At 43.0% G+C, this 21,256-nt stretch overlaps 1 protein-coding gene across 5 annotated transcripts in view; it reads left to right on the top strand.

Moving 5' to 3' along the window:
* Nucleotides 1-21,256, top strand: part of SOX6 (SRY-box transcription factor 6) — a 780,471-nt gene that overhangs the window by 607,284 nt on the left and 151,931 nt on the right. For all 5 annotated transcript variants that reach the window (XM_029582789.1, XM_029582791.1, XM_029582793.1 and 2 more), the window contains one exon: nt 8,963-9,042. In XM_029582789.1, coding sequence (XP_029438649.1) covers nt 8,963-9,042 — 80 coding nt within the window. The remainder of the gene's footprint in view (nt 1-8,962; nt 9,043-21,256) is intronic.

The raw sequence follows: 21,256 nt of genomic DNA, 5'->3' as shown, positions 1-21,256 counted from the left end.
GAAATGTGAGAGAGACATTTAAATACCTGGAAGGTATTAATGATGCACAAAGATCAAACGTTTTCCAATGGAAAGAAAGCTGTAGAACCAGGGGTCCTAATATAAAACACCAATGGGGTAAACTCAGGAACCTCATAATGAAATATGGATTGCTTTCCTGGAAGAAGTGGTAAAGACAGGAATGATAGTGGAATTCAGAAGGGTGTGGGATAATCACAGAGGATTCCCAGTAGCTGAAAGATAGAAATGAAGAAACAGAGTAACTTGTATTTTAGATGTAAGATTTCTACATGGAGTGGCAGTTACTACCCTGAACAGAAGGCATGGGAGTAACCTGTACAGAGTGGCAGTTACTACCCTTAACAGAAGGCATGGGAGTAACCTGTACAGAGTGGCAGTTACTACCCTTAACAGAAGGCATGGGGGTAACCTGTACAGTTACTACCCTTAACAGAAGGCATGGGGGTAACCTGTACAGAGTGGCAGTTACTACCCTGAACAGAAGGTTTGGGGGTTACCTGCACAGAGCAGCAGTTATTACCCTTAACAGAAGGCATGGGGGTAACCTGTACAGTTACTACCCTTAACAGAAGGCATGGGGGTAACCTGTACAGTTACTACCCTTAACAGAAGGCATGGGAGTAACCTGTACAGAGTGGCAGTTACTACCCTGAACAGAAGGTTTGGGGGTTACCTGCACAGAGCAGCAGTTATTACCCTTAACAGAAGGCATGGGGGTAACCTGTACAGTTACTACCCTTAACAGAAGGCATGGGGGTAACCTGTACAGAGTGGCAGTTACTACCCTGAACAGAAGTCATGGGAGTAACCTGTACAGAGTGGCAGTTACTACCCTTAACAGAAGGCATGGGGGTAACCTGTACAGTTACTACCCTTAACAGAAGGCATAGGAGTAACCTGTACAGAGTGGCAGTTACTACCCTGAACAGAAGTCATGGGAGTAACCTGTACAGAGTGGCAGTTACTACCCTTAACAGAAGGCATGGGGGTAACCTGTACAGTTACTACCCTTAACAGAAGGCATGGGAGTAACCTGTACAGAGTGGCAGTTACTACCCTGAACAGAAGGTTTGGGGGTTACCTGCACAGAGCGGCAGTTATTACCCTTAACAGAAGGCATGGGGGTAACCTGTACAGTTACTACCCTTAACAGAAGGCATGGGGGTGACCTGCACAGAGCGGCAGTTATTACCCTTAACAGAAGGCATGGGAGTAACCTGTACAGTTACTACCCTTAACAGAAGGCATGGGGGTAACCTGTACAGTTACTACCCTTAACAGAAGGCATAGGAGTAACCTGTACAGAGTGGCAGTTACTACCCTTAACAGAAGGCATGGGGGTAACCTGTACAGTTACTACCCTTAACAGAAGGCATAGGAGTAACCTGTACAGAGTGGCAGTTACTACCCTGAACAGAAGTCATGGGAGTAACCTGTACAGAGTGGCAGTTACTACCCTGAACAGAAGGCATGGGAGTAACCTGTACAGAGTGGCAGTTACTACCCTTAACAGAAGGCATGGGAGTAACCTGTACAGAGTGGCAGTTACTACCCTGAACAGAAGTCATGGGAGTAACCTGTACAGAGTGGCAGTTACTACCCTGAACAGAAGGCATGGGAGTAACCTGTACAGAGTGGCAGTTACTACCCTGAACAGAAGTCATGGGAGTAACCTGTACAGAGTGGCAGTTACTACCCTGAACAGAAGGCATGGGAGTAACCTGTACAGAGTGGCAGTTACTACCCTGAACAGAAGTCATGGGAGTAACCTGTACAGAGTGGCAGTTACTACCCTGAACAGAAGGCATGGGAGTAACCTGTACAGAGTGGCAGTTACTACCCTGAACAGAAGTCATGGGAGTAACCTGTACAGAGTGGCAGTTACTACCCTGAACAGAAGGCATGGGAGTAACCTGTACAGAGTGGCAGTTACTACCCTTAACAACTTGCTGGGCAGACTTGGATGCACCACTTGAGTCTTTTTTCTGCTGTTGCCTGCTGTGTTCCTATGAATCTGCATGTACAGGGTCTCTGCTGTAGGCAAATTTATCTCGGGCACATTCGTTAGGAATATCCTGAAAAGCTGACTGACTGTGTGTGGGGTCCTGAGGACGCGTTTGGAAGCCCTGTGTTAAGGAAGGACGTGGCTTTTCAGGGGGTCCCCAGTCCAGTTCTAGAGAAGCACCTGTCCAGCCTGGATATCCACAAGGAATACATGTAACCCCTCTTCCCCTGGCCAGTCTGTTACAGGGGCTCACTTGGGGGTGCTGGGAGCAGATTTTGACCCATGCTCCCAGTTTCTTTTCCCGAACGGGGAGGGGCAGTGAAGTAAGGTCTTTCAAGTCCACTGACTGGCCACAGTGGACTTGAAAGACCTTTTTGTCCTTTCTCTAACAGAATACTAGTTAGAGAAAGGACAAGAAGCAGGACACACCCGTTTGAGGTTGTTCAAGAAATAAATCCTTTTAAAGGCTAACTTGATTGCAGGTGAAAATTCACGGCAGGAATACTTTGGGGAAAAATGCACTTCAGTGAAGTTCCAGTAAATCACTGGTCGGTCTTCCTTCCCTTGTCTCAGTATGTACTGACTGGACACTCCCTCTGAATGGGGTCCGGAAGCTGGATGTTAACCCCTCCTGATACAACTTCAGAGGAATCTCGGTTTACAGATTCTTCTAGCAGCAAACCTGACCGGTACTCAAGCTGTCTCCCACCAGAAATCCACTTTTCAGAACCCTTAGGTGATCTTCCATGCAGTCTTGAGGAGTGTGGGACTAACCGCGCTCTTCCTTAGGGTCACCGCTTGGTCTTTTCCAAGTCTCAGGATCCTCCTTGTTTCCCCAATCCTAGGGCACGGGCAATCCCACCTTTGGGTCTCAGGACAGGAGAGTGAAGGAATAAAACACGAGCTAAAGTGGACTCATCCAGTTTTATTACTCACACAGTCCCTGCAAGACACCTCCCATTTTGGGGAATGACGTGGAAAAACCGCACACTGCTTACAGTCTGTGACATCGCATAGCCAGGATCTATGAAGACTTTGATGCAGCTGGTAAAGGGGCACTTTGGTGATACCCGTACATCTGCAAGAGATGGATTTGCATACAATGGAGGCAGTGCATGCAAATCTCTGCCGTGTATATTCGTTCACTCTTTCTCTCTGCCTCCTTCATAGTCCATTGAGCTTCCTCCAGGAACACAGGGAGAATTATTCACTTGGTCTAGGTTCAGTGTGGTGCGGTGCAGTCATGCTGCCCTTAATTCAGTTAGATTGTTGTCCATTCTGACAAATGAACTGAAAACCTGGCTGCCTTCGCTGCCAGCTTGTAGAAATCTATCTATACATCCAACAATAGTAGTGGAATGCAGAGTGTAAACAGCTGAATAAAGGCGAGGGATCAGAGTAGGCTGACTTGCATAACAAACCTTTGCCTTCGGATGTTCTCTCCTGAGAGGTTTGTCTCGCACCCAGGTATCAAAGACCAGCATGCTCAGGTACCCCTGGGAAACAGGTCTCAACGTGTTTCGCCTTCTCTTTGTGCGAGCTGAGGAAGAATTGCTCCTCACGCAAGCATTCCAAATCCCCAAACAAATTTGAAAAAAATTGCTACAGCCCTGCTGACTGATATCTTGCCAAGCTAGTTACCGAAAGCCTTCTTGCTCTACTCTTGAACAGAGCAAATTAAAGGGAAAATATGGACCCTCTGTAATTAAAAATGAAAATGAATTCTGGTCCTTGAGTGCTTCTTTAGCTAAAATAATACACAAAGACATGTGGCTTTGTTGGGCAGTGACAGTTGGGTGACTCCAGAGGGCCAGATGTGCACTACTAAGGAGCTTCTTCCCTTTTATGCCTATAGGAACAATTATATGTACATCTGGCCTAATGTATCAATTCATACCGGTTACTTTTTAACTTTCATTTTCAGTGAATTGATGCAATAATTGATTATAGGGGTAATTTTTACAAGCTGTACAGTTGCAAAGTGCATAGGTAGTTTTGTAGCCACCTACCTTCATTCAGATTTTCAAAAAGTACCTAGATAGTTTCCCTTTCAAAATTGTCGAAAGGTACGCAAGCACCCATGTACACATGTACTTTTCTACTGCTGCTGTTTATGTGGCTGTGGCTCCCAGGGAGGAAACTACATGCGTACACGCCCCCAGGAACTTAGACTTGAAAAGCTGTTTGCTGCATGGTGGAGTGGCTGTATTTAGCTGCTGTTCCCAGGAGACCTTTCAAACAAAGGATTCTAGGCATTTAACTCCATGGGTTAAATACCTCGACCCCCCTTTGGAAAATTCTCCTCTGTGTACTTTGCAGAATGACCTTATCAGATTTTCTGAGATATAAGTGCCCTTGTTTGCCGCTAACTTGAGTTTGGACAAGCAACTTGGATTTTTCTGGGCTTCAGGGTACCAAACCATCATTGGACAATAGAAACATGATGGCAGAAAAAGGCCATGAAGCCTGATCTGAACCATCCACACCATCTGCTCAGCTCTACAATTCCTAGCACTCTTTCAGAGATCCCCCATGCTTGTCCCCTGCTTTCTTCAAATCAGACACTGTTCTTGTCTCCACCACCTCCACTGGGAGGCTGTTCCATGCATCCACCACCCTCTCTATAAAGAAATATTTCCCTGGTTTACTCCTCAGTCTATCCCCTTTCACCCTGATCCCATGACCCAAAATCTCCTTGCCATTGAAATAATGGTAGTTTTCTTTCAGCCTCCTCCTTTCCAGTAGCTACCATGAGGTCCTGCACACAGGAAAGGGCTGGCAGGCCCCTTCTACTTCAGTGGCGTGTGTGCATGCATGCATGTTTCTGAAACGCTGGCGTTCGTGGTGGAATCTGGTTTTAAATTAAACGTGCCACAGACATTCAAACTGACGTATGACTGTCAGAGCTTGAATCCCCACTACGGTTGGGGCCAGGGAGGAGTTTTCATCCGAAGACTGAATTGGCTTAAGGTGGTCAGGGTTCCTTGCCTTCCTCTGGACCGAGACACGTGAGGTACTGAAAACAGCAGAGGGAAGAGGAGCACGCTGAGTTGATGTTTTCCTTCAAGTCACCTGCCCTGTGGTTCTATTGTAAAAATCCCTTGGCTGTAACAGCATCTCACCGTACACGGCCTTTGGTCAGAAAGACAGTCGTTAAAATTGTGTCCATCACAGTTTCAGATGATGCTCAAAGTCAAGCCAGGAAAATGGAACAAAAATGGCACTTTAATGTTGTTTAAAAAAAAAAAAAAATCCTTCACAAAAAAATTAAAAAAAAACTAGAAAGAAGAATTATACTTGTCAGCAGTAAAGGGAAGCTGTTTATAGCCAGCAGGTGAGTGAGACAACACTACAGGGTGTGGTTGAGAAACTAATAAATTAACTCTGAAGCCAAGAACTATGCAAATGTATCTATATCTGTACACTTATATATCTGTATCAAGCTGTCTATATCTTTATTTATCGATAGAGTGAGATATAGCTAAGGAGATGGATATAGATAAAATCCAGCTGTTTCAGACTACAGAAACATGACAGCTGTGGGGGAAAAAGAATGCCAGGAGAAATTGTTTTAAAGTTTGATTTCTTAAAAAAATGTTTGATGTGGAAAATGTTTTAGTACAAATAAAGCAACTGGTATTGAACTTAAAAAAAAAACAACCACCAAGGAGTGGGGATTGGGAGGCTTGCACAGAAGAAGGATGAATAATTCATGCTATACACAAAAAAGAAAAATGCCTCCAAAATGTTCTGCAAAGACAAACTGTGCCGATAGCTTTAATGCTTCGAGTTCCTCAGTTTAAAGCATCATTAATTCAGCATTTCTTTGTATGCTAATAAGAATAATCATATGTGTGTGCATATGTATATTGTATAGATAAATAGGTAGATACATGCACTTCTATATAAACATGTCTGCATGTATTATTAACCCGATAAAATATTTATTGAAAGAAACATTTTGTTTCAATTACAAACAAAATATTCAGATAATGCTGTTTAAGTAGGTTATTAAGGAGATCAATAGAACAATTTGGGCATTAAAAAAAAAACAGTCCGTTATGGTCAAGAAAATAATTTAGCCTTGTTATGTGTTCAAGAAAACTGCAAACCAAAATCAACCTCATGGAAAGGAGAAAAATAAGATCAGATATTTTGAACGCTGCCCCATAGGACACCGGCACAATATAGCGTTAGAAAATGCATTGTAGCAGAGCTTCATATGCAATCAGAAGCCAATTGTTACTGGACTGTGTACAAGTGCATACTGTGCTCAATGGCCTGATGAGGTATTATGGAGATGATGCAAAGAGGTCGTGCGGATTAGGAGCTTGCAATGTGCTTAAAAAAAAAAAAAATTAGCATGCAACATAACATTTATGGCTGTATAACACCTCACCTCATGTGGTAAACAGAGGGGAGAGTTCCAAAGAGTTCAGTGAGTTTGGAAGACCAAAGTTTATTTCCAGTATTTTATGTCAAGATCGGGCAGGCTACCCCTCTGAATCTCTTCATTAACCTATTTCAAGCCCCATTTAGACTGTATCGTCATTACTGTGTTCTTCTTGCTGCCATGCTAGAAAGTTTATGCAAAACAGCTGGAATATTATAAATATCAAATTGTGCGCAGAAGAGCAGCCTATTAAAATATAGCCTAAAGACAGTACCTAACACTGACTTTAAATAAGAAGCCGCATTCAAAGTGATACTCGATTAAGGCACTGTTGTTGTGTAATTTATCCATCGCTGTATTCATTTTTGCGTTCCGGGTTCTGCAGTGCCTTTAAGGTCTTCTCTTTACCAGCTTTTCCGCCTTCTCCAGGCCGTTGAGTTAGCTTGTAAATGTTTCCTGTATGACAGAGATTGTTGCAGCGGTTCGCCAAAAAGCCTTTAAATCATTTTGCAGAACTGCAGTGTCATTTCTTAAAAATTTGGCCTCCTGCTTTTCCTGCTTGCTTCTCGGCGACCTTATGGAATCGGCTACTGAAAAGCTGCAGATTTCAGGCGGGGGGGGGGCGGGATTGGTGGGTAGTGTCTTCGGTGGCTGGCTTTATTTAGCAAAAGTTACTGCCCGACCATGGGTATTCCTCAGCTACCTGATTGCCCCTGGGAATCTGCTTCCTTTTAGTGGGCCGCGTGGTATATAATAAGTTAAAGTGCTATACCTGAGGGTGTTTCTGGGGGATCTTGGGAGCCTCTTGTTCAATTATTTTTGAACCTAAAGAGTCTTCCATTGAGTGGAAATAGCTGTTAAGAGGCCCTTGATGAGAAGTTGGGAGTGACCAAGAGACCTGGCAAATAAATAAATAAAGGATATCCCATCACTTAGGACTGATCCTTGGTTCAGTTCTTCCCTCTTCTGATTCCATTTTTGACATAAGCTGAGGAGGGGTGAGTTGAATCTGTCACTGCCTCAGATCCCCAAGGGCCTTAGCCATAGTATTCACTGCCTACTCAACCTGATTAACACTGGGAGGAAAGGGAGATGGGACTGTTTGCTTTTTGAGAGATCTAGCTGCAGCTCTGACTCGCTACTGATCTTTGATCTCCCGCCCCGGAAACTTCTTTCTAAGACAACTTGACATTTTTAAAGACTGTGAGGAAATGTCTTAAGCAGAGAGTGTCAAAAGCCTGCTCTCAAATGAAACTCTTCTTGCCATGTCAGGATCTGGACCCAAGCTAGAAAGAGGTTCATACATTGTTGATTGATTTTGGATCACCTTCCCACTACTGTCATACCTGGGAAGGGATCAAAACTGGGTTCACATCAACTCACTCATTCTTAATCAATAACCAGTTTCAGTTTGTCCTTTCTTTCACATTTCTACCTGGTCGCACCTTAACCTGAAAATAAATGCCAGCAAATTCTGCCTGGTTTTATCTGAATTACGGTGAAACATTCTACATAGATTCTTGTATGATTTTGTAGCCAATGTATTCAGTGTAGTTACCCATCAAGAATCCATCCAGGTTATCTTTCCTAGAAAATGGTAAAAATAATAATAGTAATATTGTAATTTACCAACATTTCTGTAGGCTTTGTTTTGTTCCACAGCTGTATCACCTTTATTTCTTTATCAAAGTTAATTACTGAAAATTTTTTTTTGCATTATTAAATTTTCCAATGGTAATTATGTCAATGGTAATTATTATTATTATTATTATTTTTTTTTTTTTGCATTATTACATTTTCCACCTGTATATGACTCTCTAAATAGTTATGTACATGAAAATAATGCTGGATATTAGAGTCTGGGCAAAAGCCAGAACCAGAATCCATTCTTGCTGTTACATTTCCAGTTTTCTGAAGCTTAAAAACAAAAATTCCATGGCTTAATCTGCAGGGAACCCATGCTTCTGCGTTTGGTCTCTTTACGAGCTAACAGTATATAATCTTATTAAAAAATGGATTTGGTATGCTGGTCAGATAAAAAAAAAAATCCCCACGTTTGTTTCACTCTCTAATATGTGAAAGAATACTGGAGTATATTTGTTTGTGCCAAGCGTGATTTGTGCCCTGCCCCTCTCCTCCCCCAGCATTTTCTTGTATCTTGGTATAAAAGCTGTACCTTGCATAACTTTACAAAAAAAGCACAGCAGAATTATACATCTTGAACTTTCAAGTTAATTGATAGGTACGTTAGACTTTTAAAAAATTTTCTCTATCTATATGTCTATATATCTATATTACAATATGTATGTATATATATATATATATATATATATAATTTATTTTTTTTTTGCCAGTTTGCCTAACAGCTATGTGCTGATGCGGAGTTCCAAGGCAGCACTGCAAGTCTGTGCCCAAATCAGGCTTTTGTTTATGCAGATGTTTGGGCTTAGAGCGGTGTTGTAGAGAGCAGGGCCCTGTTCCGACGCGTCTGCCGCTCTTCTCGGCTCATTGTCTAAACCTGCGTGCATTGTTCTCCCCGACAGGTGATAACTACCCCGTGCAGTTCATTCCGTCAACAATGGCAGCTGCTGCTGCTTCTGGACTCAGCCCTTTACAGCTCCAGGTATGTGCCAGAACACAAAAAAAAGAGAAAAACACAAAAGAATGTGGGACACACGCCAATGCTTCAGTGCGAAACTGCTAACCAGCTGTATGCTAAATAATGGTTTGAATGTTAAAGATTTTTTTTTTTTAAGCGCAGTCCAAAAGGATTAACACCTTGTGTACGTACCTTGCTGCAGATCTGACGGTTGTGCTGCTGCTGGCAATAGTCAAACAGAAGACACATAACTGGAGTTTCACATTGCTGATTTTCTGCCTGTCTGTTGTGGGGTTCATTCTTTAAATGTGCTTGCACAGTTATCAAGGCTGTTGTAGCATGTGCTGATTGTTTTTCTCCCAAGGTTGCTCATTACACCCCATTTGGGGCTGGCCTAGTGGCTCAGTGGTGCAGGGGCTGTGCAAAGGGAGGTGGAGAACCTGAGAGAGGACTCTGCTTCCTGTCCTGGCTGAGGCTGGGGACATCAGGAAGGCGCCCTTCATAGCCCCTGGTTAGCAGGGTTCCATGAGTGCAGGGTTCCAGAAAGAGCCCGGGTGCACGCCCCCCAGCTGAGGACTCGTCTTACGAATCGACCATCTTTTCATTTTGACTTTTAGCAACCTGGGAATGCATCAGACTTTGGACGCGTTGCATTTTTTTTTTTTTGGGCGTTCCAGAATTTTTGTAAATAAAAGTACAGAAATAGAGAAACAGGATGGCAGACGAGCATAGAGCCATTCCACTCTGCCCATCCACACCAATTATTTAAATTTATATTCCTTGTCAATCCCCCCCCTGTGCTTATCCCATGCTTTCTTGAATTCAGGTACCATCCTCATCACCACCACCTGCACGGGAAGGCCGTTCCATGCATCTGTTACCCCGTCTGTAACAAAATATTTCCTTACATTACTCCTGAATCCCCCTCAGCCCATGTCCTCTTGCTCCTGAGTCGTCTTTCCTCTGAAAGAGGCCAGCTTCCTGTGCATGGAAACCTTGGAGGTATTTTAATGTCTCTGTCATATTTCTCCATCTTGCTTTTCCTCTAGTATCTTTCTCTTCCCCCCCCCCCCCCCCCCTCAGAATGCAAATACAGAGATGGGGAACTCATATAATACAACTTTAAGAGAAAATACCATTCTTGTCTAGGGATGTGATTCCCTATCATGTGTTCAGACCATTTTCTCCATTGGATCCTATTGTGAATTTTGGCTCTGAATACTGTGACTCGACCTTTCCATAGATTATGACCTTTTAGGTAGTTTGTATACAAATTATTGACAAAATTTGAGCTGACTGAACGCTTTAAAAAAAAAAATTGTACATTTTCAAATTACCTCTTTAATGACTGCTTCCTGACAAATGACAGGAGTGGGTTTTTTTTTACCTAGACAATTTTTCCTCTTTTTTTTTTTTGGGCTTCCATTCATGAGTCTTAGCCCAGCCAATGCAATGGACGGCCTTGGCATGGGTCCACAGACCACAGCTCCTTCCAGAAGCCAGTTAATGTGTACCCTAAGCCTGGCCACTAGGTTGTCACCACTGAATGATGACAGCGATTCCCTCCATTCCCAGGGGCTGTGAACTCTGCCTCTGGAGAATCCCCCCAGCCTAACCAAGAAGCAGAGACCAAGTACAGAAGTAAAATCCACCCTCCTCCGCAAAAGCACTTGCCACAGAGCTGGTGGGTCAGTCTGCCAATAGCTCCAGGTTATGAGAGGCAGGGCTGAGCCAGTCTCGGTTTTACTCTGTTGCATCTATGGGCTTCTGAAAAGGCAAGGCTGCAGCTAGACCTGGATCAGCCTGTCCTTCTATGGACATGCAGCTATTTGGCCATTTTATTTTAGCTGATTTTCTGGTATATCGTTTTGGCATATACAAAACTCTGCAGACTACACAGAGCAACAACGTCAAACTACTAATGCTCCAGACTTTGAGCTCCTTCACAAGATATGTTCCTTCTGTTGGCTGATTTAGTCCTGAGCCAAAAATAAAGGTAGAATATGTTATTAATCTCATAACACAGGGAGTATACATAAGAAATGGAAGCAGAAAATAACATGCAATTCATTGGAAATGAGGCTACTGACTGGGCGGCGTAGCGTTTGATTGCATTGCACGTTTTAGGCTTTCTAGTCATGCCAATGCAGGTCCCAGTTGCTGCTGATTTCCTATGCCCAAGTCCCTTCACTTTCAGTTTAAACTGATTTTACAGAAACAAGTCCTGGATTTTGCAAACTCTTTTATGATTTTGTAACACTCAGCCTGCAGAATTCATGATGGGCTCAGGCCCCCCGCATCTCCCCCAGTTAGCCACAACCCCTAGTACAATACCTGGTCCTTATTTCCCATCCCCCTCTGCTGGCACACGAGGAGAAGCTTAGCTGCACGTCTTACTTCTGTACAGTAAAATAAACTCTAATATTTACCCAGAACATGTATAAGTAATTTTTTGTTCTGATTTTTTCCATTAAAGTCCTGGGAAAATTAAAAATTAAAAAATGACGGACCTTGCCCACCTTTGTAGGCTCACGGCCAAATCATATTTTGGTCTGCTGAGGCTGATGTAGGTTTGAAAATTAAATGAAAATAAAGACGCTCGCAGTTTAGTTGCTTTAGCATTTCCTTTTTTGTTTTGTGGATGCCAGATAGCAAGACGTTGCCTGGAGCTTTGTGACAGCTCTTGGTTCTTTTGGAAGACCTTGATATGTAAAAGAGAAACTCCAGTGCAACGTCTTACTCTGGCAGCTGCACAAAAGTCAGTTTTTGCCTTCTTTTCACATTTAAACACAAGCCACGTGAGTAAAGATTCTGTGGACGAACTCATCCTACACTCACTAGAGATGTGCAAAAAGAAATCTGAGGTTAAACTCGATCCAAGCATCTGATGGGCGCTGTTGTGAGTAAGCTATAAGCAGATGGTCATAGGGATGGAATGAGAAACCAGGGCAGGCAGGGATACTCATTATTACCTACAGACCCGTAACAGGAAAGACATAACATGGCTCAGTCATATCACGCTTCCAACACGCAACATTTCTCTTAAGAACTCATTCACTTTTACCCCTGCCCACGTAGAGCTCTGTCCTGAGGATCAAAGCCATGTCCTCCATCACGCCACTCATATCATTTACCTGCCCCTGTAGGTGCGACGTGAAGGAAGGATGTGAGTTATTCATGTGTACCACGTTGTTATCCCACTGCAGACAAGTTCTGAGAAAGATAGGTTTTTAAATGCATATGTATAAAAAAAACAGTTTTAAAAAATTGTTTGTCTAAAGCATGGGTTGTAAGGGGTAATGATGATAAGACTGTGGCTTACTGGTATAAAAATATCATACCGGTAGTCTAAATTTGAATGTTCACCTTCCATGCTACATACGTTTAGGAGTTTAATTTACTCAGTGTGGGTCGAAGTTTGGGTGATTGTTATTTGCAAGTGTGGTCACAAGAGTTTCAACTAATTGTATGGATTTTTCTAAATATCATAAGTAACATAGTAATAGCGGCAGAAAAGGACCAAGTGGTCCATCCAGTCTGTCCAGCAAGCTTCTTATGGTAGCATCTGCCATGCAAGTTACCCCCAAGTTACCCCCATGTTTCTCTTAAGGGTAGCAACTGCCGCTCCATGCAGTTATTCCCAAGCCTTATGATAACCCATAAACAATTTACTGCTAGCAATATTTTTACTGAATGATGAGCCTTCTTGAAAATTCAGACAGCGCGAAAATGTTTTGTTATGGACTTCGTCTTAGAAGCAGTCCTGTGCTTTTTCTCTTATGTCTTTGTATCAGTACCCCAGACCGTAAAAGTCGGGGCCCTCGTAATGTTAGTAGTCATTATAAGTAAGGCATGTTTGTCACTGTGGCAGTACAGTATGCTAGTACTGCACGAGTCTTTTAATATCCCTACAGCTTTGGGAATACATCCTCCTACAGATGTGTGCCGTGATTGAGTAGATGAAAGCGAATGAATAAAAGAAAGTGGAAAGTATATGAGTGAACTGTGAGAGTGTGAAATACAGAGCAGGAGTAACACTAGGCTTAGAATAGAATAAGTGAAATGGTATGCATGTTATATAGCTAATTAGGTGTTAGGGTAGGCCAAAGCAGTTTGTAAAAATGACTTTTCTGCATATTGCGTATCTTATTGATATGCATTTAACTAAGTTGCATTATTCAGATTTTAACTACATTATATTACTCTGAATTATAAGTGAGCATCCATATTTGGTCTGGTGAAATGTTTTTTCACCTTGAATTACTTGCTACTGTGAACTTGTGACCCCCCTTGAAAAAAGCACCTGCTGTGTGACTCATGATAAAGGTTTGTGGCTTGTAGGCTCCCTGGTTCCAGCCGCCTAGGTTCATTGGCCTTTTAAAAAATACATGTATTGAAGAAATGATTTGTATTTTTTAACTTTATTGTTTATTGACATTTTTGTTATATAATGACTACAGTAGTAAAGACTAGATCTATCCTGTATCATCTGTCCACGCATCTTTAAAAAGTGAAAAATAACAAAACCCTGCAAGAACCATATATACAAATATTCCATTTTCCGCTGTTTTTTTTTTAACATGCTCTTCTATGGTCTAGAAATTTTGCTCATAAAGTGCCAGGCTTCCTATCTCCTTTTGAGTAGGGGTATGTGAACTTCTTCAGAGAGGTTTCCAACCAACTTCACAGTCTTTTCCCATTGTCCCATTGTCAACAGGACCTGTGCCAGATCTTACGAAATCTAAAATGGATCTTGAGGGAATAGAGAGTGGATTTCTACAGGTCTGCAGATTTGCCTTAGATTTCTGCAGAGCCATATCAAATCTGAGATCCACAGGAAAAAAATATAAAAGTCTGATAAATTTTCTTTGCCAGTTTTTGGGGAGATTTGTCAAGTTCAATTGGTTTGGGTCAACTGGTATCAATGGACTGTGGCGATTGGACAGGTCTGAAGCTGTTCTATGGTAAGGGGATCTGGATGGCTGTGGAGGTGGGGGTCTTAGAAAGTTGTTTGGGGTAGGTGTGTTACAGGGGGACAGTGCTATTGGGAAGCTTCTCCTGGTGGGGGGGGGGGGTGGTGGTGGTGGTATCGGGAATGCCTATAACGTGTTTCAGTAGTGCTAATGAACACGTTTCTGGCTACAGGAACAGGTGATACAGGTAAGCATGCGGGATATTAATGTATTAAAAATGCATGTTATAGCGAGTTTTTTTATATGCCTTAGTGAATTAGGCCCCTTAGGGACACAGACTAGTAATAAAGCTCTTCTAAATCAAGCTCTTAATTTTCTCTCTGCCTCCTCATTCCTTCTCATTTAAACCTTGGGGTAGATATTCAAAACATAACCGGATATCTAAGTTAGCCAGATAGACTTAGCTGGATTAGTGACATCCATCTAAGTGGCAGCCACTGAACATAGCCGGATATAAAGCGGCCGCCACTTAGCCAGGTAAGCCCTACTTATCCGGCTAAGTAGCTTTTGAATATCACCTCTCTATGCTCTTCTCTTCTTTTTCCTCCATGTGGGCATCTCTCGATTGACAATTTGTCTCTCCATTTCCCCTCTCCACGGCTTCTAACCTTCTCTTGAATTTTTCTGATCTCATCCCTTCCCTTCACTTCTCCCCACTTCATTGCTCTTGCCTTCTCCATGGTTCTCTCTTTTCTCACACAACCCTTCTCTTAGCTTACCTCCCATGGCAGCCCCTTCCTATGTCATCTCCAGTCCATCTTCACCTCTCAGCTTCTCACTCCTTCTCAAGTCTACACTCCTCTCCCCCCTTCACAGCCCCTGTTCCAGACTTTTCTTTTCTCCCAGCACTTTCCCCTCTTTATAGCCTGTATCCACCCTCCAAGTTCCTCACCTCCTCTTCACAAGTCCACTCCTAGACCCTCTCTTTATCTCCCAGCTCTTTTGCCCCGTTACGACTTTCTTTCCTCCGCCCAGCTCACTTTCTCCTCACAGCTCCTCTTCCAACCTCTCGCCCTCCTCACAACCGGCATTCCATTTTGCGTCACAGCCGACATCCCCATCCCCCCCTCTCTTCCAGCCCCTTTCCCATCCATCTTTCTCTCACAGCCGGTGTCGCCTCTCCTGTCCCTTCTCACAGCCAGTATCCACTTTCATAGTTTCCCCCTCCCATCTCTACTGATGGCTAACCAGATCTGAGTAAGGAGCCCAAGCAGCTCTGACAGACCAGACGTTTGAGGGCATGTTTCTCACATGCATCTTTCTGCTCATGCAGCCCATTGGTCAGGCTTTTACCTGCCAGCTGCAAGGGGAGGTGGATGCCACAATACAGGAGACACAATATCTTCCTGCCTGCACTCCCCACCACATGCAGCATGAAGCTTTCAGCATGCTAATTCTCCTCCCAGGCTTGGCGAGAGTTTTCTGCCTGCTGGTAGGAATATAGAAGACAATGTCCAGAGGTGGGAGAATTGGCAGGCATGTTTTGTTGATACAAAGCCACAAGTGGGAATTCAAGTTCGAAAATCCTTAATGCCCCTCTAGTTAGGCCCATCACTAAAAAATAAATAAATAAATAAATAAGTATGAGATCTTTAGATTGCTTATATGTGACCTTCAGGTCATATCTGTTTATTAATTAAAAGCAAGGCTTTAACTGTGATTCCATGGCTGTGATGACGGCCACAAAATCTGACCCTTATTATGGAATTGGACAGTTTTTGTGGAATCGTAGTTGGGTCAGGAAAATGACAACTTGCTGCCATGTGTGTCTGCAACTCCCTTCCTCCCTTTAGCAACCAATTAGTCTGTGCTAATCTGGCTGGCAGTAGAAGGAGGTAGATGACAGTGGCTCAGGAGCAATGGTGAGGGTGAGCTGCAGGAGAGTTGCCTGAAAGTGGGGCTGAGGAGAATGGGTTTGCTAGAGGAGCTGGGGAAAGGGACTGTGTGAAAAGAGCTGTGGGGTGTATGCGAAAAAGGAGCCTGGGGATCTAGGTGTGTAAGAGAGGTGTGTGTTCCTCTCCTTATCTGCTGCATGCAGCACTTCCAAGGTGGAGTCATTTCTGGTTGGTGGAGGTTGATGTCCTTCCATGGAGATCAGACCTCCCTGAGTAGGCACCAACTCTGCCTAATTGGAAATTCAGGTGTTGACCCCTCTGTTCCCCCCTCTTGATCCCCCAACATCCCAGAACATCCCTGTTCTTCCCTCCCTATTCCCTTCTCTTTTCCTTCTGCATCAGCAGCGTTCCTTCCTTCTCTTTCCCCATTCCCACTCCTCCCTTTTTTCCACCTCTTCTCCTTGTCAGCCTTTCCCACCCCTGGTCCTCCCTCCCTCTTCTCTGCCCTTCCCTGTTCTTTCATCTTCTCCTCCGTGTCCTGTCCTGGTCTTGATATCTCCTCCACGCCAATACCTGAGATCACCCCACCCATGAAACGCCCAAAAGAACAAAATAAATTATACTCACACACAAGCAAGGCCAGAAAACCACTTTGTTTTTATTATGCAAAATAAATTGCAGTTTTTAATTATTTATTTATGAATTTATTATAGTCCTTTGTATTCCGCCTAATTTCCAGAGTACCTGTTTCAGGCAGATTACAAGATAAAAACATAAAACATAAAAAATATACTCCACCCAAGCTAGAAAAGTTGAGGGAACATCTGCAAATATGCAAAATGATTCAAATGTATGTAAATGTGCTGCAGAATTTTCCAACTCTTGTTGCTGTGGGAAACGGGGGGGGAGGGAGGGGCCTACGGCTTACAGGAGCCCTTTTGCACATTCGGCTACTGGGCAGTAAAACTGGATTGAAAAGCTCAAGCAGGTAACATGTTCTTCCCTTGAACTGACACCCTGAGACATGTGAATTCCTGACGCAATCCCCTGCAGCTCTTCACTCTGTTGCACAGGAGTCCCAGCTGAATTCTCAAGGGGGGGGGGGGGGGAGCTGTAACAGATCAGGTTTCCATACATTCATCTGCAAGCTCTGCGGTAGATTAGCTTTTCCTGTCGGCCCCTCGTTCACTACAAGAAGGAGACTGCAAACGCTGGAGCTGAAATATGATTGGGGGAACTTTTTTTTTTTTGTTTTCCCCTCTGAGAAGAACCAGCACAATTTGTCCTTCAAAGTTTACTGCTTATAGCATTCACGATCCTTGGCAAGTCCTGACAATGCTTGCAGCTGTGATCTGGGAAGTTCCCTGCTTTCATTATCAAGGGGAGGCGACAGAAACATCCAAAATGTGAATCTCGTTCTAATCTATTTTTTTTCCCCCCTTTTAAATGGTAAATAAAATAATACTCTTGTTGCACCAGTGCGTGCAGATCCAAAGCTAGGCTGAAGCACTTCTCAGCGTGCCTTAGGGGAGTGATGTTAAGCCTAGGAAGGCCAGACAATGCTATTTTTAGTTGAACAATTCAGCAGATGGAGGCATGAATAGTCATATATCTGAAGGTTGAGGGGTTTGAACCATTAATTTTGATAATGCATTTAACCCTGGGAACAATCAGAAACTGTAACGGAAAGGTTACAGTGCTTTTGACCTTTAGAGAACGGAGGGCACACAGTACAGTAAACAATATATTGCATTTCTACTTATTTCAGTTCTCTCACACATATAAATTTCAGGGCAGAGCTGACATTTGCTTTCCTCAGCTATTTTAGTGCTGGTCCTTAAAGTAAGTCAAGAAGAATGTGCAGGAAAGAAGCCAAAGTAATGTGACAGCCATGTAAATGTGGCCTTCACATAGCTAAGATTTTAAGTGTAGCCTTTTTATAAAGAAATCTTATTCTTATGAATTGGGCTCTTGGCGACTTATTTTCAGGAAAACCTGGTTTTAGTGGCTAGACTCCTTTACAGTTCATAGTTTTGTCCGATACAGTTGTAATGTAACAGCAGTTTTATTTTTTGTTTTTTTTTTTATCCGGGCTAATGTCACTTGATTGTTGTCGCTCAGTCTGAGTGCGATTCTTGACTCCCCTCCTGGTATCCTATTATGCAAAGTGATATACCTGCCTTCTGCAGCCCTATTAAATGGGGCATGCTTCTTTTCAGCAAATATAGCCATTAAAAATCACACAGCTTAAGTATTTCTAATTAAAATATCTCCGTGTGTCAGCGTATTGGTAGTGCATTATTTTAATCCATTTATTTTGTTTATGAAACAGTGACATCTGTTTAGATTGTGAAATATATGAGCCTTAAAAATTACTTTATTGAAGAAAATTAATTCCCACAATGCCGTGTCGGTAATGTGCTCACTCACCCAGTCAAGTCACTGGCAGGGCTGCCAGTCTTAATGTGAGCTAGGCATACTCTTAACAGTTTTATCTGACACAACCTTCTAGGGTTTGAGCAATAACATTTCTGTGTTTCAAACGCAAACTACCCCCTTTACTTCCCCCTTTTTCTCCTCTCCTCGTTTCTCCCCTCTCCTTCTGCATCATCCTCCCTTCCTTCCCCTTCTCCATCGCCCTCCTTTCCCTCCCCCCCCTCTCTATCCCTGTCCTCTCCGGTATCTTCTCTTTCACTTCCTTCTATGCATTGGATGAATGAGGGAAAGATTCGGTAAGACCAATCAAAATTAAAAGAGCTGGTTATCTTTTCAAAGTTAGACAGCGTAATTTGTTTGTCAGCGGGTAAGATGTTTGGGTCAGCGCTATGAGTGAGTGACTGTCAGCGGGAATTCCTTCACGACAAGTAATTTCACTCAATGTGTTACTGACAGATTGCTCATTTCTGCGTATCACCAGAGAAAACAAACTTAATATTGTTACAGGCAGAGTTTCTGTCTTCATTAGCCTTAGAGGATGATTTTTTTTTTTTTTTTTTTTGTCTCTCATTCAAAGGCTACCAAGCTCTAGGTGGGCATATTATAACCGAATACTTCTTATCATGATTGTGAGTAGTGGCCTAAATTAAAGGAGCTGTATGTGAAGAATGGCAGAATAGAGGGTTATTGAGTAAAATAAGCCTTCCTTTTCACTATTAAGAAAGATTTTCTTTGAGTGCATAAAAATGTTGATGTGTCTCAAGAAACACGTTTTGATCGCAAGGTTAAAGTAGTTGGCGCTGCAAAATTCCTGCCTGTGTGCAAATGTGTGGAAGGAGGCCAGGGAGGGGCCCGAGAATAAACAAATCGCATTCAGAGTTTAAACACCCCCCCTCCCCCTCCCCAGAAAGTTGAAGATCTCTCCTTGGGAGGGTGGAGGTCTTGATCCTGAAACTCGCAACAAATACATGGTTGAGCGCTCCTGGTAAAAAAAAAATAATGCTTAGGATCCAGGTTGCTCTCGGTAGCATCAGGATGGTCATTTAGAAAGGCCGGACGTGTTCACCACAGAACTACAATACTCAGATTCCACCCCCCCTCCCCTCCCCTCGAGAGATTCCCAAGGGAACTAAGCTTCCCCTGAAGCGGGCTGGGACCAGGAGGAAGCCCCACCTGTGAGTGATTATTGGCTCTGAGCCAGGAGGAAAGCAGGATGACAGCCAGGGCAGAAGCGCTACTCTCTTTAGCGCTAGCTGCAACAAAATTCTCTTGGTGTGCTCTTTCTTGGTTTGGATGCTGACACGGTAGCATGCAAGATGATTAGCAGAAAACGATGAGGTGGCCCATCTGGCCTACCTACTTATTCCTGTCCCCAATGTAAGGGCATATCCCAACCGCCAGCCACAGAGCATGACAAATTGTAAGATATCGTGCCTTATCCTAGTGTTTGCTGTTTGCCCTGAATTTATTTTATTGTTGATACCAGTAGTGTGTTTATTGGGGCTCTTAGGCTTTATCTAAATGTAATCCAATATTTGATGACTGACTTTATTCTATATTATTATTTTTTGAATTGTCTTAAGAACATAAGAAAATGCCATACTGGGTCAGACCAAGGGTCCATCAAGCCCAGCATCCTGCTTCCAACAGTGGCCAATCCAGGCCACAAGAACCTGGCAAGTACCCAAAAACCAAGTCCATTCCATGCCACCATTGCCATTGGCAGTGGCTATTCTCTAGGTGAATTTAATAGCAGGTAATGGACTTCTCCTCCAAGAACTTATCCAATCCTTTTTTAAACACAGCTATACTAACTGCACTAACCACATCCTCTGGCAACAAATTCCAGAGTTTAATTGTGTGTTGAGTAAAAAAGAACTTTCTCCGATTAGTTTTAAATGTGCCCCATGCTAACTTCATGGAGTGCCCCCTAGTCTTTCTACTATCCGAAAGAGTAAATAACCGATTCACATCTACCCGTTCTAGACCTCTCATGATTTTAAACACCTCTATCATATCCCCCCTCAGTCGTCTCTTCTCCAAGCTGAAAAGTCCTAACTTCTTTAGTTTTTCCTCATAGGGGAGTTGTTCCATTCCTCTTATCATTTTGGTAGCCTTATTATGTGTTACACCCATTTTGCCTTGTTGCTTATTTAGGAAACCCAGCTTTCAACCCTATCCATGGTATGCCATTTATGTGTGTAAGTAGACGCGTGGAGATTAATATGCTATAAACTGTGTGGCGGAAGCTGCACGGTTTATAAAATACCACATATTTCTGCTCTGAAAATACATGTGTATGTTCCTGAATGTTTGTATATTTACAGCGCAGTAAAGCACATGCTTTCTTTACCCATTTTATAAACATAAATGCGTATATTTTAGGTGCAAAATAATAGTGACACTGTGCAAATAAACACCAGGAATTAAACGTGGAGGCAGGTGTGTTATAAAGTATACGTGTATACAATTTACAAAATGTTTACTTGCACACGGAAACGCCAGTTCGCCGACACCTCCACCAGTTCATTCAGTCTTCCACTTCACCTGAGACCCTCTAGCATTTCACCCTAACCCCCACCAGTTCACTCAGACCTCCCAGCCAAAAACTGCAGACAGCAGACAAGTCTGATTTCACTTGTGTGAGTCAGTGAGCAGGTGTAAAAATGTACGAATGACTTCTCCAATGCGTACGCGTACATCTCTTACAAAATAGTGCTTGCTGAGAGTATATCCGAGCCCCCTTAGACTGCCACTCCCCCCCCCCCCCCCCCGTAAAATATACACACAAAACTGAAAATACATGCATACACTTAAGGGTAAAAAATAGCATATATACGGGTATATGGCTACTTTTAATGCAATTTTTACATGCAAAACCCCTTTCAACATTCATTCCATTCTGTTTAGTTACATTGAGGCCAATATTCAAAAACCAGGAAAACTGATAACGTATCTGATATCCCATGGAATATCCCCAATTACAGATATCTG

The sequence above is a fragment of the Rhinatrema bivittatum genome, chromosome 17, assembly GCF_901001135.1.
Source record: "Rhinatrema bivittatum chromosome 17, aRhiBiv1.1, whole genome shotgun sequence".
In the NCBI taxonomy this organism is placed as follows: Eukaryota; Metazoa; Chordata; class Amphibia; order Gymnophiona; family Rhinatrematidae; genus Rhinatrema; species Rhinatrema bivittatum.
This window is presented reverse-complemented; position numbering and strand designations above follow the sequence as displayed.